The sequence below is a fragment of the Leucoraja erinacea genome, chromosome 28, assembly GCF_028641065.1.
Source record: "Leucoraja erinacea ecotype New England chromosome 28, Leri_hhj_1, whole genome shotgun sequence".
Lineage (NCBI taxonomy): Eukaryota > Metazoa > Chordata > Chondrichthyes > Rajiformes > Rajidae > Leucoraja > Leucoraja erinaceus.
This window is the reverse complement of record NC_073404.1, coordinates 22,981,789-23,009,461: the sequence shown is the minus strand read 5'-3', so window position 1 is coordinate 23,009,461 and position 27,673 is coordinate 22,981,789. Positions and strand designations below refer to the sequence as shown.

Genomic DNA, 27,673 nt, shown 5'->3' with positions numbered 1-27,673 from the left:
TTATCAAAATTTGCAAAGAGCAAGGACTCATGCATTACGTCTTAATAGGGGGCATTATGACCGCAAAATGGAGTTACCCACTGAAGCCAGATCAGAACTTCAGTGGTGGGTCGATAATATTTGGCACAGTCACAGTCCTATCGCCGTCACCAATCCTAACATAACCATTACAACGGATGCCAGTGCTTTAAGCTGGGGAGCTACTAACTCCATAGACAGCACAGGTGGCAGATGGACTAACTCAGAGGCATCGCTACTACAATCACTGGGCATTAACTTCTTGGAAATGCTCGCCGCCTTTTATGGGCTATAAGCATATACATCTGATATGCGGCATGTGCATGTTAGGATTATGATTGACAACACAACGGCGGTATCTTATATCCAGCACATGGGTGGCATAAAATCAGTATCATGCGACAAATTAACTCCTATAATCTGGCAATGGTGTGTCGAGAGACATATTTGGCTATCAGCTGCCTATTTACCAGGCAAGCTAAATTTAGTGGCGGACACCAGGTCACGAAAATTCAATGACAACATCGAATGGATGTTGGACCCGAAACTATTTGCTAGAATTGTCAAGCAATATGGTACGCCAGATATAGATTTGTTTGCGTCTAGACTAAATCACCAACTACCCATGTATGTGGCTTGGGAACCAGACCCAGAGGCAGCAGCGGTAGATGCCTTCACGCTGGATTGGGGAAATTTCTTTTTCTATGCTTTCCCTCCCTTCTGCCTCATCAGTCGGGTACTCCAGAAAATTCAGGCAGACTCAGCCTCCGGCATTCTGGTCGTGCCCGACTGGCCTACCCAACCATGGTTCCCAATGTTCCACGACATGGTGGTAGAGACACCTATGGTCCTTCACAACCACCCCCAATTATTGACTCACCCGGTAACTGGCATTAGTCATCCATGCCACCAAAAATTGAACCTCCTGGTTTCCAGATTCTGAACAGACCTTACCGGGGATTGGGGTTATCAGAGAGAACAATCACCACCATGTCGGCATCCCTGCGAGTTTCTACCAAGAAACAGTACCTGACCTACATCAGGAAATGGGAACAGTACTGTCTGGAAGCAGGGACATCTTACAAGACGGCTTCGATCTCGGATGTGCTGGAGTTCCTGGCCCACCTGCACCATGACCTAAAGATGAGCTACAGTGCCATCAATGCAGCTCGGAGCGCCCTGTCCGCATACCTTATGCCCATAGGACAGCATAGTGTTGGATCCCACCCTCTGGTTATCAAACTCCTTAAAGGGATTTATAACACCAAACCCCCTACACCTAGATACACCCATATGTGGGATGTTAGTGTAGTATTGTCACACCTTCGAGGTTGGCCTCCGGTGGGATCCCTGAGCCTGGAACAGTCCACTTATAAGACCCTCATGCTCATGGCGCTTGTCTCTGCTCAGAGGGTTCAGTCGCTGCATCAGTTAAATCTGGACCACATGGTGACCACCCCCCCAGATACCATTACTTTTACCATGCCGGGGTTGGTCAAACAGAGCAGACCAGGTACATCCAACTCCCCGTTGATCTTCCGGGCATACCCTCCAGAACCTAGGCTGTGTGTGGTGACCCACCTTTATAATTACATAGACACAACCCAAACTCTTAGAGGGGGAGAAAAAGCCTTATGGGTCAGCCATAAAAAGCCTTTTGGACGGGTTACCAGCCAGACAATATCCAGATGGTTGAAACAGGTCCTTAATATGGCAGGGATTAACACAGATGTTTTTAAATCCCATTCAACCAGGGCAGCGTCCACGTCAGCGGCGGATCGGATGCAGGTTCCCCTAGACCACATCCTCAGTGCAGCGGGATGGTCAAGGGAATCGACATTCCAAAAATTCTACCGCAAACCGCTGATGGAGAAGGACGTCTTTGCGGAGAGAATTTTAGAAACCACAAATTTATAATTTAAAGCCCAGGGGAGCTATTTTTTGTTGTTGTTAATAAACATTTGTTTTTTAAAACTAACAAACTCGTTGGTCTTTAGCTACCACTTCCTCCCTCGATGATCTTTCGGCAGTGAGTGATAAAACTGTTACACGGTTTGAAATCACAGACCTTTGAAGTCTTCACGTAGTCACTCACGTGACTCCGAAGTAAAATAGTGAGATTAAACGAGTACTTACCAGTACGAAGTTTGATCTGTATTTTATGAGAAGTTACGATGAGGGATTACGTGCCCTCCGCTCCCACCCTCATTGTATAGATCAAACTCGGACTGATGTCTCATTAATCTTTACTATCTTTACTTCAATTTGTGTCTATCTGTGATTCCACACCGCTGCTTGGAAGTATGCCGCGCCTGCGCGCTGGGTGGGTTCTTCACGTAATCCCTCATCGTAACTCCTCATAAAATACAGATCAAACTTCGTACTGGTAAGTACTCGTTTAATCTCACTATTAACCATTATGCAGTATGGCAACAGAATTCTAATATTTATTCATTTGAGTTTGCTAGCAAAGATGTTGCATCTGGATAGGAGGCAAAATATGTTATTTGACCTTTAGATTTTGGTATACTTTAGTATGGGACCGCTTAGCATTTGAAAAATAGTAAATTGGTATATCATCCATTAAATTTGCAATTTAAATTCTGACTCCACATACTGGTCTGTTTAAGTTAAAGCCATTCCACAGGGGCATTATGATAGACACTAAAAGCTGGAGTAACTCAGCGAGACAGGCAGCACCTCTGGAGAGAAGGAAAGGGCGATGTTTCGGGTCGAGACCCTTCATCTGAACGTCACCCATTCCTTCTCTCCAGAGATGCTGCCTGCCTTGTTGAGTTACTCCTGTTTTTTGTGTCTACCTGCGGTTTAAACCAGCATCCGCAGTTCCTTCCCATTAGGATTGCCAACTTTCTCACTCCCAAATAAGGGATAAAAGGTAAAAATACGGGACAAATTCCCGACGGCAATTCGTTGACCGACTCGGCTGTGGCTGGGTGAATGATGAATTGGCCCAGGTGCTGGACTGCACACAAAGCCCAGCCGGCGAGAGAGTTGAGGAGTTTTGGCCCGCGCGACGTTGCACGTAAAGTCCGGCATCCCATCCAACTCATGAACCGATGATCAGCCACGAGAAGGAGGTGTGGTGGTGTTGGCGGTTAGCAAATGTCCGAAAGTCGGACAGCTGGCTGGGCTGCCAAGTGACCGGGCCACGGGCGAGGCGCTGCTGCTGCACTCCATGGGCTGCACTACATCGGGACGGGTGAGTCGGGGCCAGACGCGGCGCTCCGACCCGACAGTCCCCTCGACCCGAGTAGTAACAGTCAATTACGGGACAAGGGCGGTCCCGTATGGGAGAAACCCAAGGCCCAATAGGATGCCCTGTGAAGTCGGGTGTGTCTAACTGTTCTCCTCTCAGATTTCTTCCTCTTTCTCTCATTGATTTTTCCTCCGGCTCTCCCCCCTCTTCATCTTGTCAAGTCGTTCTTCCTCTTCTTTGGTCCTGAATCTTTTCCAGGTGTCCCGCTCCGAGTTTCTTCTTAGCAAGCCTTTCGTTTAACCAAGCTTCTTCTCCTTTTCGTCTTCAGTGTATATCTTTCTCTTCTCTGTTCGGGGAGCAGAGTTTTTCCTTGATCTACTGTCCCTCTGTTCAGAAATGTTGATAACAGATTCTTTTGACATTAGGCTTCCTCTGGCCAACTCTTAAGACCTGGCTTCTCTCACCCTTTTTCTTCTTGTTTTCTTCTCTAGCCTCCCGATGTTTAATCTCTTCCTACGGGTCCGATTACTTTTCTCTCTCTTCTCGTCTGTCTTCTCTCCGGTCTCTCCTCCCTCTCTCCTCTCCTCTCTCATCTTTTCCTCTTTCTTCTGCTCTGTCGGCTTTCTCTTGTGATGTCTCTTCTCTCCTTCCCTTGTGCTGCTCCTCTGTCCTCTCGCCTCTCTTCCTGCTCCTTTCTTCTCTCCCTCTCCCCTTCTTTCTCCCTTTCTGCTTCCTCCTCTTTGGTTTTAGTTTTCGAGACCGCGACCCTAGGCAACAGTCAATTAGGGACAACTATCCCCCCCCCTTCCTTGTACTCCTCTTTGCTCTCCTTTCTTTTCTCTCTTCCTCCCTCTCTCTACTTCCTAATGGACAATTTGTTCCCCTTTAGTTGGCCCTTTTTTAATTTCCGCCAAGAATCTGATTCCACGTCGCCAAGGACTGGGTCTGCCAGTTGCACCGGGCCCTCTTTAAACAGTTTCTTTCTTTTTTGAATAAATTTTTTTTTAAGCCCTGCTTTTTCTTTCTCTTGTGCTGGAACATCCAAGTCTAACTAACGGGTTATACTTGGCCAACAGGCCTCTTTCTTTTTATCTTACTTATTAAATCTCTTTTCAAGCCCTCTTCTCTTCCCCCACGCTCTGTTGAATTTTTCCTCTCAAGGTGGACGGACTCTCTAACTCTTTTTTTTTTTTGACCTCAACAGTCCTGAATTCTTTTCGGGGACAAGGGCCTTTGTCCTCTTTTTGTCTCTTACCCTCTTTTTTTTTTCAGCAGAAACTATTTAGCCGGCATATTTAGGCGCATTCGTATGCCACTGGCTAATACGAGACAGTTGGCAACCCTACTTCCCATTGACCTATTATATGTATTACTGTACAGGTGGGTGAACTCCTCCATAAGATTTCTGCATAAAGCACCTCTTCCCATCATTGATTTGTCCTCAAGAAGTTTTATGTGTTCGCGTGCTTTGAAAGACAGGTCAGTAGGAGGGGTTGACATACTCACTTCAGCTCAATGAAGCTAATAGCTTCATTATTTACTAGTTGGTGTGGATGATCATGATTCCAGCGTGTGCCGGAAGCATGCATCAGCAGTTAGTAAATTGGCTTGTGTTTTTCATCGATTGGATCTTACACTGATACGGTGGATTAATGATGCCACCCCTTGCACGGTGGCAGATCAGGCACACTGCCAGCAACCAGCAGAGCTCAGGAGGTCAATTCACTGAAGTATTCTGCCAAAGCTCCTCGTATTTCATTATTGGTGTCTTTGGGGGAACGTCGAAGATTGCGGTGAGATTTACGGCGGCAGGAACACTTACGGTGCTGACGGATACTGTAACGGAATGTTTCAGAAATGGTTGAAACAAATGGCTGGGATTAAAGTGCATCATTGATTCTTTGTCAGTTCTGCTCCCTCTGGTGGGAAGAAAGATGGCAGCCAACCCAGGCGACTCTTTGTGTGTTAGCCACGGAAGTGGATCTACAATCACATGTTATAATTACCCCACTCTTTTCAATCTCTACTCTGACAGCAGCATTTCTTCATTGAATGTTATTTACATTATTCCCTTTATCATGTATCTGCACACAGTGGATGGCTCAATTGTAATCATGTATTGTCTTTCCACTGACTGGTTAGCGCGCAACAAAGGTTTTTGACCCTACCTCGGCACCCATGACAATAAACTAAACTAAACTAAGATCGGGGAAAGGGATGAGACTCTTTGGAAGAAATCTAAGGAAGGGTCCCAACCCGAAACCTGCCCGTGTCCTTCAGGGTGAGCTGCAGAGTTACTCCAGCATTTTGGAATTTTCTTTGGAAGAAACGTTAGAGGAAAGACATGCAGTGGGTAGATCAGAGGTGCTCCATTATCCTGAAACTATAACAGAATCTGCAAGGGAACGGCCAAGGTCTTTTGGTCTGCAAAAAATGTTGCTGTGAGGAACTATGCATATAAACAGCCCTATTTTTAATAAATTTGCTTTATAAAGCTTCTTTATTCTTCTTTGCTGTTTACTCTGAACATCAAAGAGGTAGACTGCAGCACACTTTGTCAACTAGTGGCCTTGGTATATGTGTCAACAGGCTGTTCTATTTACATGCCAACTATTAAATGTGGCAAGTACAAAGTATCAAGGAGCAGAAGCCTCCAGAGTGTTGAATATTCATACAAGGTGGACGACTCTCAAACATTTTCTTTCAAATAGCACAGATTTGAGGCTTTTTTTACTCCAGCTTCCAGTACACATAATAGGAAACAGTGTATGTGGACAAGGAGAGCCTGAATTCTACTGCGGACAATCATCGAGGGCAATGGAGATATTAGATTGGTAAAGGAAGAGATAATACTTTTCAGCAGAAATATGTGTGGAGGATGCTCTCACTAGTGGGAGAGTCTAGGGCCAGAGGCCATAAAATAAATGGACGGAACTTTTGAAAGGTGATGAAGATTAATTTTTTAGTCAGAGGGTGATGAATATGAAGAATTCATTGCCACAGACGGCTGTGGAGGCCAAGTTAATGGACAAATTTAAGGCGGAGATTGACTAGTTATGGTGTTAGGGATTATGGGGCGAAGGCAGGAGAATGGGGTCGAGAAGGAAAGATAGATCTGCCATAAATAAATGGCGGAGTAAACATGATGGGCCAAATAGCCTAATTGTACTCCTTGAACTTATGAAATATATTCAGGACATTTTTATTGTCCTTTCTGCTTGTGGCTCTGGCAGGAAAATTGGGGAACACTGGAGGTGCGTGCAATGAAGACCCTGGAGACCCTTGGACAATAATTCTTCATCTATATGGGCATTGGAAGTCCTCTTCAACAAGCCACCATCTTGCTCATCAATGACCACATGAGCCCACTGGACATGAAAGTGTTTCCATTCTGATGTGGATAGAACTGCTGCTAAAAATTTAATTATATAGCCAAGGATACTAGCTTGAAGCAATGGGGCTCACTTCCAAAGGAATAGCCAACTAGTATTTAATTCTATCTGGCTAATCCCTGGATATTAATGGAATGAAATCTCCTGGTTATAACAATTCACTGCAATAACAACATTGGAGCCTCGATACTTGCAGATTTGCAGATTTAGAATCCTAGAGTTATACAGTGTACAAACTCTTCAGCCCAACTTGGCCACACTGGCCAATATGTTCCAGCTACACTAATCCCATCTGCCTGCGTTTGGTCCATATCCCTCCAAACATGTCCAATGCATGTACCTGTCTGACTGTTTTTTTAAATGTTGGAATAGTCATTTCAGAAATGTGAAGGGATTAGTTTAGTTTAGTATAGAGATTTACAGCACAGAAACAGGCCCTTCGGCCCATTGAGTCTGTGCCAACCAGTGATTGCCATGCACTGGCATTATCCTGCACACCAAAGTCAATTAACCTACAAACCTGTACGTCTTTGGAATGTGGGAGGAAAGTGGAGATCCTGGAGAAAACCCATGCAGTCACAGGGAGAATGTGCCAACTCCCTACAGACAGCACCCGAAGTCATGATCGTACCCGGATCTCTGGCTCTCTAAGGCAACAAATCTACCGCTGTGACACCATGCAAGATTGTAGTCTTTCTGTTGCTGCCTTCTTTCATGAAGAATCCGATAAAGACACTTGAACATGAACAATGATTTGCACAATCATCAAGGTGACCTGGAGTTCATCTTCCAACACATAATGCAACTCAGTCACTGCTAGACAGTAAAGTACTGTCTGAACAGGCCTTGTCCCCAGTCATTTGTACATTCTGGTGCTTGAATCAGAACAGGCAAGAATGGACATGAGCACACTGCCTCTGCAATTCACATTCTCCATAGTCAGGTTGCAGCAATCAAAGAAAATAGCTTTAAGTAATCATTTTCTGAAAGACCAGATCTCACTCCCCGCTGATTTTAATGGCCTTTTTGCTCTGGAGGGACTTAATATATAGCACATCTCTGATGTGAAATGTGGGAAATTTCAAGGAGGGCATAACCATACAATCTGAATCATCAGTGTTCCAATTAATTTCTTGTCATTTTGTGGAAGTACATTAAATGTCTTAAAAGTCAGATCAATCCGATGAAGAATCAGCAAAGTTGCTCTAGGTACGATCTTACCAACTAGAAACGCAGCCAATTGTACTCCATCATTCTGTATCAGTTTAGACCTGTTCATATCATTATGGGTATATAACGTCATTATATTCCTAAGCAAATTACTTTTTTGCAGAGCCAAACTCTTCAAATACCGCCATCAAATATGTTTGCCTGCGAGGTATATAAATAATTATGACAAAGCCGGTATACATACAACAGGCCACTGTACCAAATTACTCAGCCTTATTTGTCAGAATTTTGTAATATAACAAATGACTTTAATTCACAAAATGGTAAATATTTGAAATCTCAATCTCCATTTCCTTCGCAACTTCTGGAAGCTATTTCATGCAAAGAATCAAATGAAAACTTGAGCAAACTATTGCGTTAACAAGAGTCCTCCTTAAAATAAATCTCTTTAATATATTAACTGATCACCAAGGGTTTAATATCATTCTTTAACATGAATTCATATTTTCAATACATTGCCACTTTGCTCAGGCAGATTCCATCCTGGAGTAACTAACTCCTAATTATTGGTTTTGAAAAATTCAGGTTTTTAAAAATTCCTAATTATTGGTAATTCCTAATTATTGGTTTAGATAAATTCCTAATTATTGGGAAATAATTATTGGTTTCAGTAAATTCAGGTTAAAAAAAATCAAGTGGAACCCAGAGTTCAGTTGACAGACACTAAATAATTGAATCAAAATAACGAATAAATAAATCCCATTAACTAGACTCTTTAATATAATAATGACAGCATGCTGGCTATAAGGATGGATTTTACTCTGTAAGTCCTTTACTTCCCACAAAGCTATATTACAGCTCTTTTCCTTGACCAACAACATATACCTGGGTCATTGGACTCCCAATATTACTTGCCTCCTCTGCTACATGGGAGGGAACTGGGCATTTTGTCCCAGATAGTACGAGGGAATCTCTGGGAATATAAGACATGGCTACCTCTCATCTGTTGCCCTTCTTCATTTCCCCCCCCCCCCCCCCCCCCCCCCCCCCCACTTTAGTGTCAATCACATCTGTGTGGAACTCTGCAGCACTTATCATCAGTAACAACTTGCATGTTGATACAGCACAGAATAATCTCCTGATCAGATAAATCACTTGAATACATAAAGAGTACCTAGGAATCACTCAAGCATAATTGTAGTTATTATTAACGTTATAGTATTAAACCTGGGCCAATATGAAAATGAGGATCCTAACTATCTGGACAATTGTCTTTTACTTAAGAAAAACAGTGCATTTATGTTAGACTGGCACAATATCAACTGTTACAAACCAAAGTAATGCAGTGACACTGAAAGTGGTACAGCTGCCTAATCGCTCCAATGTGCCAGGTTAAACTCTGACCTCTGGTGCTGAGTTTGTGGAGTTTGCACATTCTCCCTGTGACTTTGGCTTTGACTTTATTGATCACTGTATCCTTGTCCTATTCTTTCCAACTGTACCCCTGTTCAACTTAGTCTACCACTCAAACTCAATGACAGTCAAAACAACAATGGCAATGGGATCTTTCCACAAAATTACTTCTGAGCTTCCACAAGAATCTACTCCTGGCCACCCGTTTCTCCTCTTCTGAATCAGCATCGTGTGAAGGCCCAAGTCAACATCCACATTTGGGCTAACAACACCAAGTTATATTTTTCCAACACTACTCATTGACTTGATGTGTCAGGTTGCAGTCTTGGATGACCCCCTAATTCATTTAATTATAGATTAAGCAAAACACAGCTATCAATAGCCCATCCACCTAGCGCTACCCCCCACTCACACCACCATCAATCCCAACCTTTATGCCCAGTCTCCAGCTCCCTACCCTGACCACGAGAGATTAGACAGGCCACTGCTTTCACTTGGTATCCGGTTTTTCTTCTGGAATTGAGATTCAGAGCCCACAACCCCTCCCCAACAAAAGACACCCACTTACAATTCTTCAAAGCTACCTGCAATATTTAGATGTATCCAGGTAGTCCCCAATATCTGTGCACCCAACTCTTCAAGTAGCTATCTATCTGAACCCCATCTCTCCCCATGACTGTAGATTCACCCTCTCTTGATTTTGCTCCATGTGTCTTTGTGCATTTCCAAATGAAGGTCCTTTTAGGTCCTTGCCACAAGCTTATTAAAATTCCTTTTAGCGTCAGTGCAGTCTGACCACACCAGCTGTAAGCATCCAGCACAACTCACATGGCTGACTAATACTAGGACTACAGAATGATAGATGAGCACAAGGTGTTCTATTCTGCTAAAACTCTTTTGAATCCATTTATCCCAATACCAACCTTTATTTCCACTTTCCTGCAGTTCTTCATTTGAATAGAATTCCATTTCAAAGCTACTCCTGAGTCCATCTTGGAAAAAATCTTTCAGAAAATGGATTCCACACCTGAACTAATCAACATTTTAAAAATTGATCACTGAATCTTTTCCAGTCATCATAAATTTTAAATCTGTGCTCTGGGTATCGACATTTCAGCCATTGAAAACGACTTTTCCTTACTTACGGCAGTGAAATTATTCATGATTTGAAAACTATCAAATCGCCATTTATTTTCAGCTCTAAGGAGGACAATCCCAGCTTGTCCATAGTAATTACTGAGAAAACTGCCCTTTAATATTTCAGTAAGATCTTGTTAAATAATTAAGTATTTAAATGTCACATGCGCTATTTTTGATAAATCAGAGGAATCTTACTCTCTCTTACACACATCCACACACATGCACGAACAATGAACATTGTGATAAGGGTGTTCTTACCGTCCATATCCAACCTCTGCATGATGATTGCAAGTTCCACCTCACTGGGCATGTAGCCCAGGGATCTCATGGCCATGCCCAACTCTTGCTTTGAAATGAACCCATTCCCATCACGATCCAATACTCGAAAGGCTTCTCTTATTTCTGTAGGAATATATGCAAACAAAAATGACAATTACAATCTTATCAATCAAGGACAAACCTACATATATGCAATGTCTTCAGTAAAATCAGGATGCACTAAATCCCTCTATCCCTCCCCAACCCTAGTACTCTGACTAGTTTCACTGTCCTGATTAATTTTACTGATTGTATGCCTTGTATCATACCTTCCCTTCAGCTAACGATGAGCCGTTTTACATTGCTTTGATCTGTCATTTTCACACCTTACCCTTCCATATCGCTAGTCTCCCTCTCCCTTGACTTTCAGTCTGAAGAAGGATCTCGACCCGAAACGTCACCCATCCCTTCTCTCCAGAGATGCTGCCTGTCCCACTGAGTTACTCCAGCATTTTGCGGCATCTCGTTGGGCGCTATTGAAGTGCAGTGAATGCAATATGGAAAGAATGAGAACTTACAAGAAGTCTCACAACCGCAGTGAGCTCACGGACCAAGCATTGACTTTGCAGAGACGAACTTGGCAGGGTGTGGTATGGTGAATGAGTTACTGCACTGGCAGGCAAAATGCTAGACCTCTGATCCAGAAACCCAAGTTTAAATTCTACAATGCAACTGGGGAGTTAAACAATGGAATTGAAGAAGCCAATTAGTTATTGTGGGACTACTGGGTTGCTGTAAAACCCATATGGTTTAGTGCAGTCTTTCAAGAAGAAAATCTGCCACCCTGGCTAAGTTTGCTAATCCAGTCGTATGAATCCACTCTAGTATCTTTGGTATGAATATTGATTTCTCTAACTTCAACCCTCTCTCTCCATCCCTCCCCCATCCAAGTTGCACCAGGTTCCCGTTCTCACCTAGCAAACAGCTAAGGGTTTCGGCCCGAAGCGTTGCCTATTTCCTTCGCTCCATAGATGCTGCCTCACCCGCTGAGTTTCTCCAGCATTTTTGTCTACAAACAGCTAACAATGGTCTGTTTCCCTTATCAACGTTACGTTTTTGCAAATCTTTAATTCATTTGTTCTATATCTCTTTGCATCACTGTCTATATCTTCCATTTCCCCTGACCAAGTCTGAAGAAGGGTCTCGACCCGAAACATCACCCATTCCCTCTCTCCAGAGATGCTGCCTGTCCCACTGAGTTACTCCAGCATTTTGTGTCTATCTTGCTAAGTTTAACCCGGGTATCACTCCAGACCCTTAAATGCCTCTTTAGCTCAGAACAAAGTGGGAAAAACAACAAATACTGGCAATGGCAGTGACAGCCACGCCTTCTGAGTGCACACAAGTGCTGAGACAATTCCTTGTTCTCTTGACCACTGCTGAACCAACAGAATGGAGAAAGTTTCTTAAGTGCACTTTTCAACAGCAGAATCATAAACAGACTCTCATAGGACGGCTTTACGACTTCATTACCGCACAAACACTATATTCTCCTATGAGACCCCCATTAAAATAATTTATGACTTTATTAAACAAAATTTATGTCGGTTCTGACAAAAAAAATAAACTGAAAAATAATACATCGCCTTATTTTCATCTCCATCTATTAAACCGAGTGACAAATGCATGCAATTGATGTAAAACAGAGGCAGGAGCACTGGATGCCAGCATCAATTTCTCCTCTTGTGATCCCTGTGAAAACACTACAATTAATCTCAGGACCGTGGATGAGAAATCTCAGCCCGGTTGCAATTGCATTTCCCATCGAGTGATTGCTGCTGTAAGCTGTGTATTGCCTGGCAATGTCCAGGACTGAAAGCAGCGCCTTCAAATCGAAGGCTTCCGTCACGAGGGAATAATGTACACACAGGTTGGATTTGATTGATTGTTGCATTGTTTCGGGAAGGAATATTTTTGGCGGACACCGGGCGACAAGTGGAGCATAAAAAAACACAAAGCGCTAGAAGAACGCAGAAGAGGGTCAAGAAGCATCCACGGAGGCGAAAAGGATGAGTCAGCTTTTCCAGCGTCGTGGACTGGAATATTGATTTCTCTAACTTCAACCCTCTCTCTCAATCCAAGTTGCACCAGGTTCCCATTCTCACCTAGCAAACAGCTAAGGGTTTCGGCCCGGGTGGGAAGTGGGAAGATGGCGAATATATCGAAGTGCGGGTGAGGGAGAGATAAATGGAACTGGGCAAGGAGGAGGAATGATGGGCAGATGGAGCCAAGCGGGGGAGGGGGCCTGGGTTAGAAAAGGTGAAGGAAACTGTGGACTGATAGGAGTGGGATAAGAACACGGGAAGAGGGAGGGGGAGGGGAAAGTGGGGAGGGGGAGAGAGACGGAGAAGGGGAGGAAGAGCGGGAAGGGGAGAGGGAAACGGAGGGAGAAGGGGAAGGGGGGGAGGAGGAAAGGGGAGAGGCAAGGTGAAGGGTAGGGGGAAGGGGAGGATATTGGTTACCTGAAACTGGAAAATTCAATGTTCAAGTCTGGGTAGTGTGCTACCCCAGCAGAATATGAGGTGTAGACACAAGGAAATACAGATTTTGGAATTGTGAGCAAAAATCTAAATGCTGGAGAAACTCAGCGGGTCAGGCAGCATCTGCAGAGGAAATGGACAGGCACCATTTTGGGTCAGGACCCTTCCCTCCATAGATATTGCCTAACCCACTGAGTTGCTGCAGCACTTTGTGTTTTGTGGAATATGTGGCGTTTCTCCTCCAGTCTGTGTTTGGCCTCACCATGGGAATGAGAAGGCCCAGGACAGGCAGCCGGATGTGGAAATTTGAAGGGGAGTTAAAATGGGGCCCAAACCACCATCTCAAGGGGCCCGTTGCAGACAGAGGGCATGTGCTCTACAAAATGGGCGCCTAGTATACGCTTCAGCTCGACGATATAGAGGAGGTCACATCACAAGCACTGCATTTGATATCCCTTCCATGGCTCTTGCCAGGGCTATTCAATGCGTCAGTGGTCACGGTGTAATTAACTACCTTATAACCTTACTGGATTGTTGCAGAATTTCAAAAAGCTATTACAAGTTCAGCAGTCCCTGTGACCCGGTTTCCACACCTAAACCACAAGCTTCATTATCTTCTGCTGTTGTGATCTATGCAGTCGCTCCTATCCAGAATTACTCGAAACAAATGGTGGGCATTTTTGTTCTATCTCTACAATTACTTTCCCGAGGTGAAAATCACATCCTTAAACCATCTGTAATTTCTCCCCCCCCCCCCCCCCTCCCCAACCAGCCCCCCCCCCCCCCCACCAAAACCACCCCCCCCCCACACCACAAACAGCAATAATTCATTTTCCCAATTCTCAAAGTGCAGAGAAAAACCAACCCAGCCCCCTTCAGTTTGTTGGATAACCCAATTGGATTTGTCCATCATTAAGTGACCTCTTGCAACCTTACAGTAGAGATAGATTTACTGGATCGATGTGAGAAGAGAAAAGCAAGTGCCTTCCACTTAGTGACATGGTAAGTACTGCTTGCACAGTCATCTTCAGTCTCCTCACAATGGCCAACCATGGTTACACACTAGGATAGAAACATAGAAACATAGAAATTAGGTGCAGGAGTAGGCCATTCAGCCCTTCGAGCCTGCACCGCCATTCAATATGATAATGGCTGATCATCCAACTCAGTATCCCGTACCTGCCTTCTCTCCATACCCTCTGATCCCCTTAGCCATAAGGGCCACATCTAACTCCCTCTGAAATGTAGCCAATGAAGCCTCAAGTGCCCTCTGTGGCAGAGAGAGTAGTGACATGTGTAAGCAAAAGTTCTTGCACAGTCATTTTAAGGATCTCCCCACAATGGCCAACCATCCTGGACTTCCCTAACATAGGGTGAACAATTGGGTGACTGGGAAAACTCCAGGGACTGAAGAAATCCGGTATAGATCGGGTAGACGCACAGAGGCTCTTGCCCAGAGTAGGGGAATCGAGAAGCAGAGGGCGTAGGTTTATGGTGAAAGGGAAAAGATTTAATAGGAATCTGGCCCTTTTCACACAAAGGGTGATGGGTGCATGGAACAAACTTGTGGAGGAGGTAGTTGAGGCTGGGATCACATTGAATGGCAGTGCTGGCTCGAAGGGCCAAATGGCCTACTCCTGCACCTAATGTCTATTGACTATCATAATGTATAAGAAACAATTAGACAGGCACATGGTTAGGACAGGTTTAGGGGGATATGGGCCAAACGCCAGCAGGTGGGACTAGTGTAGATGGGACATGTTGGTCGGTGTAGGCAAGTTGGGCCGAAGGGCCTGTTTCCCCACTGTATGCCTCTATGACTCTATATGTCAAAGCCACTGCTGTGAACAATATTATGGACAAGAAACACATGAACATTCACAGAAAATAATACTTTTTTATTTCATATGAATTCGTTGAGTTTATCAGTCATGAGGTATTATTATGAGGCTAATAATGATGAACCTTCCAATCTGGTGTCTGGTATTGGTGCGGGGAGGCTGGATGCAGAACATTTCAGGTATCCAGTATCAAGAGTGGCCATAGACCTCCTGATGTAACCCACCAGAAAATATCCAGTCAGTAATGGTGACCCTGCTAACCAGGGTGACCTACACCACTTCCCTCATCAAGTTCAGCCTTTTAGCAAAATCAATCAAGCGATCAAGAATCAATGGGAAAAAAAAACCCGGGCCATAACAATAGTTCAAATACACAATTGTGTATAAAATCACGAGAGGAATAAATCGGGTAGATGCACAGGATCTCGTGTCCAGAGTGGGGGACATAGGTTCAAGGTGACAGGGAAAATATTTAATAGGAATCGGAGGGGTAACGTTTTCACACAAAGGGTGGTGGGTGCATGGAACAAGCTGCCAGAGGAGGTAATGAGTTAACAAAAACAGTTAGACAGGTACATGGATAGGACAGGTTTGGAGGGATATGGTCCAAGCGCAGGCAGGTGGGACTAGTGTAGCTGGGACATGTTGGCCGGTGTGGGCAAGTTGGGCCAAAGGGCCCGCTTCCCCACTGTATCACTCTATGGCTATAACTTCAGTAACCATACCATAACACAACCCCTCAAAATTTCCTCTCCAGAGGGAATTTTAGCCTCGTCAAAAAATAAAGAGCTCAGTTTCAGCAATGATGGAACAGGGGGACAAAGGAAGGCAAACACGAGGAAAGGCAGCGTGGAATGCAGTGCGATGTTTCAGAATTCATTTGTTTGCTGGAAACACCCAAAAAAAGTTTCAATTTGGACAGAGCGATCACAGTGTTGAATGATCAGCAGTCCAAGCACCACTGCACCAGGACCTCATTATCAGCTCCACTGACTCCCTCATGATATATTGACGGAACCTCACAGATCTTCTCCCTTTGCCTCGTAAGAGCACCTTTGACTGCCTGTCCCCTGAAGATTTATTGATTCTGAATCTTGAGCACTGTCTGAAGACATCCATGCAGCAACAGCAAGATAATTGCAGATCATCCTACGATGCGTGACATGTCACTGATAGTTTCTCTCGTGGATACTTTTGGGAAATAAAATTAAGTGCTTCAACTTTTTTGTGTTCAATCCAGCTTGCATCTTTACGGGATTTCAATGCTGCTTTGAGAAAAACGTCACTGCAATGTGGAGGAATTGTTTGCAACCCCGTTCGATATCCACTGGAATGCTTGTTTCTTGCTCTTTGTTGTTCATCCAGCTACATTTTATTTGGCATTTAGCATTGCTACATTGCAAAGCATGCACCAGCACTGAGCTATGAACAGCAAAGTATTACATATTATCACGACACTACACCAGGCCTAACAAAAATATTTTAACGCATCGATTCTGAAATTTTCAGTAACCTCATTCCAAGTTTTGCTTCATTTGCTCAAAGTGAAGAGGTGCGACACTTGAAGGGTGACAATTCCAGATTTTTACTGTCACTTGAGCAAAGATCTAGCCTAGAAATTCATGGCAGCTCGGTTGTGTTACAGCAGAGATTTAGCTGTGGTACTTGACCTTGAAATACATTCTTTTGACTTTGATGGGATGACTTTTGGGAGCGGAGTTAAATATTTAATGCTACTGGAAAGGGATGCATTACCAGCCAGTACTTAGAGAGTCAGAGAGTCCGACAGCATGCAAACGTCCTTTGGCCAAACTTATCCATGTTGATCAAGATGCCCATCTAAGTTAGTTCCTTTAACCCTTGTTTATAGTCAGAGTCAATAGATTAATAGAAACATAGAAAATAGGTGCAGGAGTAGGCCATTCGGCCCTTCGAGCCTGCACCGTCATTCAATATGATCATGGCTGATCATCCAACTCAGTATCCCGTACCTGCCTTCTCTCCATACCCTCTGATCCCCTTAGCCACAAGGGCCACATCTAACTCCCTCTTAAATATAGCCAATGAACTGGCCTCAACTACCCTCTGTGGCAGAGAGTTCCAGAGATTCACCACTCTGTGTGAAAAACGTTCTTCTCATCTCGGTTTTAAAGGATTTCCCCCTTATCCTTAAGCTGTGACCCCTTGTCCTGGACTTCCCCAACATCGGGAACAATCTTCCTGCTTCTAGCCAGTCCAACCCCTTAAGAATTTTGTACGTTTCTATAAGATCCCCCCTCAATCTTCTAAATTCTAGCGAGTACAAGCCGAGTCTATCCAGTCTTTCTTCATATGGAAGTCCTGACATTCCAGGAATCAGTCTGGTGAACCTTCTCTGTACTCCCTCTATTGCAAGAATGTCTTTCCTCAGATTAGGAGACCAAAACTGTACACAATACTCCAGGTGTGGTCTCACCAAGACACTGTACAACTGCAGTAGAACCTCCTTGCTCCTATACTCAAATCCTTTTGCTATGAATGCTAACATACCATTCGCTTTCTTCACTGCCTGCTGCACCTGCATGCCTACTTTTAATGACTGATGTACCATGACACCCAGGTCTCGATCAACATCTCCCCTTTTCCTAATCGGCCACCATTCAGATAATAGTCTACTTTCCTGTTTTTGCCACCAAAGTGGATAACCTCACATTTATCCACATTATACTGCATCTGCCATGCATTTGCCCACTCACCCAGTCTATCCACGTCACTGCCTGCCATTGTGAAAACGATCCGTTTACTTCTACTCTTTGATTCCTGCCTGCCAGCCAGTTCTCTATCCACATCAATACTGAACCCCCAATACCGTGTGCTTTCAGTTTGTATACTAATCTCTTATGTGGGACCTTGTCGAAAGCCTTCTGAAAGTCCCGATATAACACATCCACTGGTTCTCCCTTATCCACTCTATTAGTTACATCCTCAAAAAATTCTATAAGATTCGTTAGACATGATTTACCTTTCATAAATCCATGCTGACTTTGTCCAATGATTTCACCACTTTCCAAATGTGCTGCTATCCCATCTTTAATAACTGATTCTAGCAGTTTCCCCACTACCGATGTTAGACTAACTGGTCTGTAATTCACCGTTTTCTCTCTCCCTCCCTTTTTAAAAAGTGGGGTTATATTAGCTACCCTCCAATCCTCAGGAACTACTCCAGAATCTAAGGAGTTTTGAAAAATTATCACTAATGCATCCACTATTTCTGGGGCTACTTCCTTAAGTACTCTGGGATGCAGCCTATCTGGCCTTGGGGTTTATCGGCCTTTAATCCATTCAATTTACCTAACACCACTTCCCGGCTAACCTGAATTTCACTCAGTTCCTCCATCTCAATTGACCCCGGGTCCCCTGCTATTTCCGGCAGATTATTTATGTCTTCCTTAGTGAAGACAGAACCAAAGTAGTTACTCAATTGGTCTGCCATGTCCTTGTTCCCCATGATCAATTCATCTGTTTCTGACTGCATTTGTTTTAACTAATCCTTTTCTCTTCACATATCTATAAAAACATTTGCAGTCAGTTTTTATGTTACCTGACAGTTTTCTTTCATAATCTATTTTCCATTTCCTAATTAAGCCCTTTGTCCTCCTCTGCTGGACTCTGAATTTCTCCCGGTCCTCTGGTAGGCTGCTTTTTCTGGCTTATTTGTATGTTTCGTCTTTTGTTTGGATACTATCCCTGATTTCCCTTGTTATCCACGGATGCACTACCTTCCCTGATTTATTCTTTTGCCAAACTGGTATGAACAATTGTTGTAGCTCAGCCATGCAGTCTTTAAATGCCTTCCATTGCATATCCACCGTCAACCCTTTAAGAATCAATTGCCAGTCTATCTTGGCCAATTCACGTCTCATACCCTCAAAGTTACCTTTCTTTAAGTTCAGGACCCTTGTTTCTGAATTAACAATGTCACTCTCCATCCTAATGAAGAACTCAACCATATTATGGTCACTCTTGCCCAAGGGGCCACGCACAACAAGACTGCTAACTAACCCTTCCTCATTACTCAATACCCAGTCTAGAATAGCCTGCTCTCTCGTTGGTTCCTCCACATGTTGGTTTAGAAAACTATCCCGCATACATTCCAAGAAATCCTCTTCCTCAGCACCCCAGCCAATTTGATTCACCCAATCTATATGTAGATTGAAGTCACCCATTATAACTGTTTTACCTTTGTCGCACGCATTTCTAATTTCCTGTTTGATGCCATCCCCAACTCCACTACTACTGTTAGGTGGCCTGTACACAACTCCCACTAGCATTTTCTGCCCCTTAGTGTTTCGCAGCTCTACCCATATCGATTCCACATCCTCCAAGCTAATGTCCTTCCTTTCTATTGCGTTAATCTCCTCTCTAACCAGCTTCGCTACCCCACCTCCTTTTCCTTTCTGTCTATCCCTCCTGAATATTCAATATCCCTGGATGTTCAGCTCCCAGCCTTGGTCACCCTGGAGCCATGTCTCCGTGATCCCAACTATATCATAGTCATTAATAGCTATCTGCACATTTAACTCATCCACCTTATTATGAATGCTCCTTGCATTGAGATACAAAGCCTTCAGGCTTGTTTTTACAACACTCTTACCCCTTATACAAGTATGGTGAAAAGTGGCCCTTTATGATTTTTGCCCTGGATTTGTCTGCCTGCCACTTTTACTTTTCACCTTGCTACCTATTGCTTCTACCCTCATTTTACACCCCTCTGTCTCTACGCTCACACATTTAAGAAACCCTTTCCCTTTAACTCCATCCTCGACTATCCCATTTGACACCCCAGCCCCCTTATTCAGTTTAAAACCACCCGTGTAGCAGTGGCAAAGCTACCTGCCAGAATGCTGGTCCCCCACCTGTTAAGATGCAATCCGTCCCTTTTGTACAGTTCCCCCTTACTCCAAAACAGATCCCAATGATCTAAGAATCTAAATCCCTGCCCCGTGCACCAGTTCCTCAGCCACACATTCAGTTCCCGTATCTCCCTGTTCCTGCTCTCGCCAGCACGAGGAACTGGAAGCAAACCGGAGATAACAACCCTGGAGGTCCTGCTTTTCAGCATTTTTCCGAGCTCCCTGAAGTCACGCTGCAGAATATTCATCCCCTTCTTTCCGACATCGTTTGTGCCGGCATGCACTACCACTTCCGGCTGTTCACCTTCGCCCTTGAGGATTTTCTGCACTCTGTCTGTGACATCCTGGATCCTGGCACCAGGGAGGCAGCACACCATCCTCGAATCCCGTCTGTTGCCGCAGAAACCTCTGTCCGTACCTCTCACAATGGAGTCTCCCACTACAATGGCATTGCCTGACGTTGGCCTCTTTGGTTTTGGCTCAACAGCCATTTTGCTTCGCAAGCCAGTCCACCGCTCGGTGTAATAACGTCTTCTGACCCGACAGCTTCTAAGTGGGTGAACCTGTTCACAAGAGATACAACACCCGGGGACGTTTGCATTCTATGCTTCCCTCCTATTCCCACCGTCACCCACCTTCTCACTTCCAGTACCTTAGGTGTAACAATCTTACTGTAGGACTTGTCGAGGAACAACTCAGTTTCTCGGACGAACCCGAGGTCATCCACTTGCTTCTCCAGTTCCCCAACACGGTCCTTCAGGAGCTCTACCTGGATGCACTTCTCACATTTGTAGCAGCCAGAGGCACCAGCAGTGTCCTTGACCTCCCACATACTGCAAGCATCGCACTGAATCAGCTTGCCTGACATCCCCTTCTTTCGTCTCTCCCTCTCCAGTGTTTTGCGTAGCCTCCTCTCCTCAGCCTCCTCGCCAAAGACTCTCAAGCCAAAGACTCACACTTTACTCACAGGGCACTTCACTCACTGCCGCTCTCTAAGAGCTGTCTTGCTTATATTGACTGATAAATTGCCTAATTTACAAACCAAATTCCTCAGTTTTCAACTGTTTTTCCCCCCTCTGACTCATCTCCTCTCACTTGGGCTAGAGCCAATCAGTGTTTTCTCCCGCTTATCTTTGTTGCTGTTGCTTCCAAATCCACAGCAGCTCCGAGTCTGGGGAGGATGCAGATAAAATTACAATGATGTTGCTTGGATTGGACGCGTTGAGATACAATGAATGATTGGATGGACAAACTTGTTTTTGCTGGAGTAAAGCAGTCAGAAAGGTGACATGATAAAGGAATATTAAATTATGTGAGGTGCAGATATGATACATAGCCAGAGGAAGACACAGTGCTGGAATAAATCAGCATGTCAGGCAACATCACAGGAGAACATGCAGAGGCAACATTTCAGGTCAGGACCCTTCTTCAGATTGTTTCTACATTGCCAGAGTCTGTTTCCCATGGTAGGAGTATCCAAAAACTAGAGGGCATTGGTTTACGGTGAGAGGGAGGTGTCTTAAAGAGTCTCTAAGGAGTTTTTTTTTTTTACACATAAAGTGTGGTTGGTATCTGGATTGAGCTGCCAAAGGAGGTGGAGGAAGCAAGAACAGAAGCAATATTTAAGAGACATCTCGCCGGGTAATTGAATGAGCAAGGCATAGAGGGATTCCTGGGATGTCAGGACTGTCTTATGAAGAAAGACTGGATAGACTTGGTTTATACTCTCTAGAATTTAGGAGATTGAGAGGGGATCTTATAGAAAATTACAAAATTCTTAAGGGGTTGGACAGGCTAGATGCAGGAAGATTGCTCCCGATGTTGGGGAAGTCCAGGACAAGGGGTCACAGCTTAAGGATAAGGGGGAAATCCTTTAAAACCGAGATAAGAAGAACCTTTTTCACACAGAGAGTGGTGAATCTCTGGAACTCTCTGCCGCAGAGGGTAGTTGAGGCCAGTTCATTGGCTATATTTAAGAGGGAGTTAGATGTGGCCCTTGTGGCTAAGGGGATCAGGGGGTATGGAGAGAAGGCAGGTACGGGATATTGAGTTGGATGATCAGCCATGATCATATTGAATGGTGGTGCAGGCTCGAAGGGCCGAATGGCCTACTCCTGCACCTAATTTCTATGTTTCTACGTTTCTATGTTATATCAGTCAGTAACTTGAAATGTGCTATATAGTACTACAGGTTCAACTTGGTTTTTTTAAATCCCCACTTATCTCCAAAACTCTTAGTCTGGGTTCCAGAAATAATTATTCAATAACTACCTAATCAAATCATTTAATCTCGTGATCTTTTCCAGAGATCGATGGTTTGTTTCCAGCAGGTGAAAATGAAGGCATCTTGGCCTGCTGGTCTCACACCACATTATCGTGCTTATTGTGGAAATGGGCGTTCCTTCTGGTACCCGCTACTGTTTGCAAAAGATTGTCTGAGATAAGAGCTCTGCGGTTTAAGTCCCTTATCCACATTTTATTCGTGTCAACCTCGGATAAGCAAAAAAGGGAAGTTGGGTACAACTTTCAATCCTTTGAACTCAAACATGAAAAATTCAATCAAACTCGAACCTGGTCCTTAAGGTAAGTACAGGATACTGAGTTGGATGATCAGCCATGATCATATTGAATGGCGGTGCAGGCTCGAAGGGCCTACTCCTACACCCATTTTCTATGTTTCTATGTAGACTTTAGAAATATAGGAAACAGGCCCTTCGGCCCGCCGAGTCCATGCTGACCAGCAATCACCCTCCATACACTAGCACTATGTTACATAGTAGGGAGAACTTACCTTTTTACCAATGCCAATCAACCTACAAACCTGTACATATTTGGAGTGTGTGAGGAAATCAGAGGAAAGCCACATAGTCAAAGGGAGTACGTACAAACTCTATAAAGAGAGCACACAAAGTCAGAATCGAACCAGGGTCTCTGGCGCTGTAAGGCAGCTACTCTACTGATGTGCCACTGTGCCGACCCTAGTGAGAACTTAACTTGGTCCAATAACCCCACCAGTACTGGGAAGAATGAAGATCAAACTGATTGGAGCCCAGCTGAAATGGCAAGTCCAATGTGTGGTGAAGAGACATGGATGGGGGTTGACATGAATTGCAGAGTGATGAATGTCATGATATGAAATGTCCATTCTACAAACCTGCACCAAACACCTGTGTCCTGACAGCCTCAACAATATGGCAACCAGTGCAACTCACAAGACAGGTGTCAGGGGTATGGGAGAAGGCAGGAGAATGGTGCTGAGAGGGAAAGATATGCGAGCCATGATGGAGTGGCAGAGTAGACTTGATGGGCCGAATGGCCCAATTCTGCTCCAAGACCTTATAAACTGTTGAAGATGGTTGACCAACGGAACAAGCACCATTTTTGATCTCAGAATGCTGTTAGCGTCTAAAGGCAGCATCATCATGTCCCATTTAACCCTCAAATTTGTTTTCCAATTGACAACTAGGCCACAGTAACCTCAGAATCAGAGGCAGCACATATGGGAGAAACAAGGAAATAGTTTCTTCAGAAGATTTGATCACTCCTACACAGCATGTGATACAATCTGCCTCAAGTTAATTTTTCATAAGATTTCCCCATCTATGCAAGAAGCTTGTTAGTTACATGTGATAAGGGTTAAGAGCAGGTGTAAATCTGCTGTGCTGCACACTTGCATGTGCAGAATGAGTACAGGGATGCCAAAATTGATGATTCATATCCCATTTAGCTTCTGTGAAATGTCTTACAGAGTCAACAACATGTACAGACCTGCAAGTGTAAATCAACAATTAAAAATGTTCATAATTCATGTACAAATGGAGACCTCTGAAAATCTGTCTGGTTCAATCATCCACTCTTTCAACACTCCCTTGCAGCCCCAAAACAAAATGAAGAGAGACAAGTTAGACAAACACCAAGAGCTGGAGTAACTTAGAAGGTCAGGCAGCATCTCTGGAGAAAAAAGACAGGTCGCAACCCTTCTTCAATAAAGACAACCGCGCATTTAAACCTTGCTGGGTGCTCTGTGGAACGTATACTCCCATCCCAATGCACAGAATGCAGCCATTGAGAATAACAAATTCCAGAGGGCTGGTTACTTCAATAATTCAGTATATATTTTGTAAAGCTGACACTTGCAACCAAGGCCCACGTCACCAAAACTATCGTGGGTGTGCTGTCGATGATCTGCTTGGTATCCCGAGGAGCTTTCCAAAATTGTCTGCTGGAGCCTCATCTCTGTCAGACAGTATTTGGAATTTTTAAGCCCCAAGTCATCAAAACAAAAGAGAAATGCAAAACTAATGGAGAATATCTTGGTATTCATCTCAGAACTCTTCATATATTCCAAAAGTCATCCTGTCAAATATACAAACTAGCATTTCATTCTCCAACTAGCAGCAGCCCAATTTTTTCTATTTTAGTGCTGGCACTTGGCGTGGCATTAAAATGTTTTCAAGTCTACCGTTGATGTAGAACGCCCTTACTTGTTCTTCCCTGAATCTGGAGGGAGATCATAGTTGTAAATTTTGCTGTCTGCTGTTTACTTTTATTGCTGAATAAATGCCAGTGAGGGGACATGGGCATAAAAAATCAATTACTGCACCATCAAACCCCGTCCTTATTCCTGCTGCAAAACATATTTCTGTGTCTCTGCACCTAACAGACCTCAAAGTCAAGCGAGATCATTTAGTCTAGTCATTGTCATGTTAGGAACAGCTTTAAGGTGAAAAGATAAGTTTACTTTCAATCTGTGTCTTGCGGAGCTGCCTACAATGCAGCACGAATCCATGGGCAAATTAATGAGTTATTGAAGGATAACTGTACTGGAAAGTTATTGAAGTTGCCAGAATCCTTCCAGCATCAAACTGAGTCAATGGGGGTGGTGTTGAAGGACCATTGGTGTCTCTACAGGGAACCATGGTTGGGTAGGACAGTCGGTGCATACACCGAATGCCAGAGGGCTGAGCTGCCTGAGGCAGAATGAGGCAGAAGGAGGGCGAAAGGTGGGTCTGGTTCCCAAGCCACATCCATGGGTTAGTTGGTGATTTAACCTAGACGCAAACAAATATATTGCTTGATAATTTTCGCAAAATGATTTTGGGCCAACATCCATTCGATGTTGTCGTTGAATTTTCGTGACCTGGTGTCCGCCACTAAATTTAGCTTGCCTGGTAAATAGGCAGCTGATAGCCAAAATAAGCTCAGTGGCGAACCTGGAACCTTACACATTGTAGCAAGAAAATCAAGTTTTCCAAAAAGTCAGTGGTGTCAAAAGCCTTGGTCAGGCTCAACAGTGTCAGGTCTGTTGATAGACAAACAGGTTTTGCGAAAACCCACAAGATCATCTCATCTCCTGCAGTCACGTTTTTTCTTAATCATTTGTTTTTGTGTCCATGTATCTGCTGCAAATGATGGATCGTAGTCACTCAAGCAAGGTCTTCCTCATTATTCAGGCAAGACTCCCTCAGCTGATGCTCACATTCATCATCAGCAATGCAGCGCACCTTGTGACAAGAGGGGTCTTTGCACAAGGTTTCTCAACATCCTTACTCTCCCAGCGCAGAGTTGTTCCAACGCTCATTTTCCTCAGCATTCTTGTGTTACCCCTTTTGCTGTCGTTCGGGGATCGCTTGCAGTACGTCAATGTCATAATTTATTCTCTTCAGTAAAGAGCTGCTGGACAATGGTCTCCATTTTGACAATGTTGATCTCAACAGACTGATTAAGTGATGTAAGGTCAAATAATAATGCGACATCACCATCTTTTTTGTTTTGAGAAAAGTAGAACTTCATAAGTTAGTGAGCGATAGGAACAGAATTAGGCCATTCAGCCCATCAAGTCTACGCTGCCACTCAATCATGGCTGATCTATCTTTCCCTCCTAACCCCATTCTCCTGCCTTCTTCCCACAACGCCTGACACCTGTACTAAGCAAGAATCTATCAATTTCCACCTTAAACATATCCATTGACGGCCTCCACAGCCCTCTTTGGCAATGAATTCCACAGATTCACCATCCTCTGACTAAAGAAATCCCTCCTAGCTCCTTCCTAAAGGTAGGTCCTTTTATTCTGAGGTTATGGCCTCTGGTTCAAGACCAAGGGTTCCCAAACTGGGGTAAATTCCACGTAGCCAGGGGGTTAATTACCCCCGAGGGTTGAGAGGGGGGGGGGGAGAGGGAGAGGGGGAGGGGGAGGGGGGGGACGAGAGGGGAGGGGGAGGGAGAGGGGGAGAGAGTTGAGAGTGGGGAGAGGAGGTGGAGGGGAGAGGGGGAGGGGGATGAGGGAGAGGGGCTGGAGGGGGGAGATGGAGAGGGGGAGGGGAGGGATGAGGGAGAGGGGGAGGTGGGGAGCCGAGAGGTGGAGAGAGAGTGGGAGGAAGGGGGAATGAGAGGAGGGGGGAGAGCGAGGGAGGGGGGGGAGAGAGGAGGGAGGGAGAGTAGAGGGGAGAGAGGAGTGGGGGAGAGGTGGGGAAGATGGTAGTGGGGATAGGGGCAGAAGAGGGGAGGGAGAGGGAGAAAAGAGGGGGGGGAGAGAGGGAGTATAGGGCTTGCAGTACGTGGTAGAGGGAGGGGGGGAATAGGGGGATTAGAGAGGAGGGTGGGGTGGGGAGGGGGAAGGGAGGGGAGAGGAGGCTGGAGGAGGTTTGCGGCGGATGGAGGGGGGTAGTGGCGAGGGGGGCAGAGGGTGGGGTTCCACGGAGGAGAGAGAGGGGGGAAGGGTGGGGAGGAGGGTAGGTGAGGAGGGGGAGAGGGGGAGGGAGGAGAGGGAGAGGGGGGAGAGGGGAGGGAGAGAGGGAGAGAGAGAGGGAGGGGGAGAGAGAGAGAGAGAGACGGGAAAGATACAGAATGAGAGGGAAGGGAGAGGGGGGGGGAGGGGAGGGGAGAGAGAGGGAGAGGGGGGGGGAGGGGGGAAGAGAGAGAGAGTGATAGAGAGAGAGAGAGAGGGACAGGGGGGGGGGGAGGAGGGGGGGGGGGAGAGAAGAGGGGGGGAGGTAGGAGAGAGGAGGGTGGGGGAGGGAGGGGGGAGGGGAGGAGGCAGGGAAGAGAGGGAGGCAGTGGGAGAAGGGAAGGGGGCGAGAGGTGGGAGAGGGTGGAGGGGAGCAGGGGAGAGGGGGTTTGGAGAGGGAGAGAGGGGGGGGAGAGAGAGGGGTAGAGGTTGGGGGAAGAGGGGAAGGGAGGAGGGAGAGGGTAGGGAGGGAAGAGAGTAGAGAGGTGAGAGGGGGAGAGAGAGGAGGGGTGGAGAGGAGAGAGGGAGAGGGAGGCGAGGGGAGCGGTGAGAGCACTAGAGTGGGTTTTGTGGGCCGAAGGGGCTGGTTTCCAGAGGGCTAGTAGGGACATTGCGGGCCGAATGGATTCTTGGGCTGGCACCTCAGTCACTCAGGCCTGGTGGGCTGGCAGCTCAGAAACTGCCAGAAATTCTGCCCAAAGCAGGTGAGAGAGAAGGGGGAGAGATGGAGAATCAATTTTAGACATTTTTTGTCTTATTCTGCAGATCACAGCAATGAAGGAGGAAAGTCTATCCTGGCCTGGATCTCGCAGGGAGCAAAGGAAGGGAGGGAGAAAAATAATGGGGTGAGGTTTAATACTTGCAGGGGGAATACTTACCGATGGGCCAAAGGGACTCCTGGGCTAGTAAAGGCCTGATGGGCCGAAGGGGCTCTTTAAAAAAAAAAAATCTGAGTGAAATCTCAGTGAAAGGCACTTTTTCTAGACTTTTCCTGGCCTGGCCAAAATGCTCCTCTTTGGGCTAATATGGGTATTTTGGGCAAAAGGGACTGGTTTCTCAGCTAA

The 27,673-nt window shown here is 45.2% G+C and overlaps 1 protein-coding gene across 1 annotated transcript in view; it reads right to left on the bottom strand.

Moving 5' to 3' along the window:
• caln1 (calneuron 1) overlaps window positions 1-27,673 on the bottom strand; it is a 234,437-nt gene that overhangs the window by 189,312 nt on the left and 17,452 nt on the right. The window contains exon 2 of the mRNA XM_055658048.1: window positions 10,609-10,752. Within this exon, the coding sequence (XP_055514023.1) occupies window positions 10,609-10,752 (144 nt within the window). The remainder of the gene's footprint in view (window positions 1-10,608; window positions 10,753-27,673) is intronic.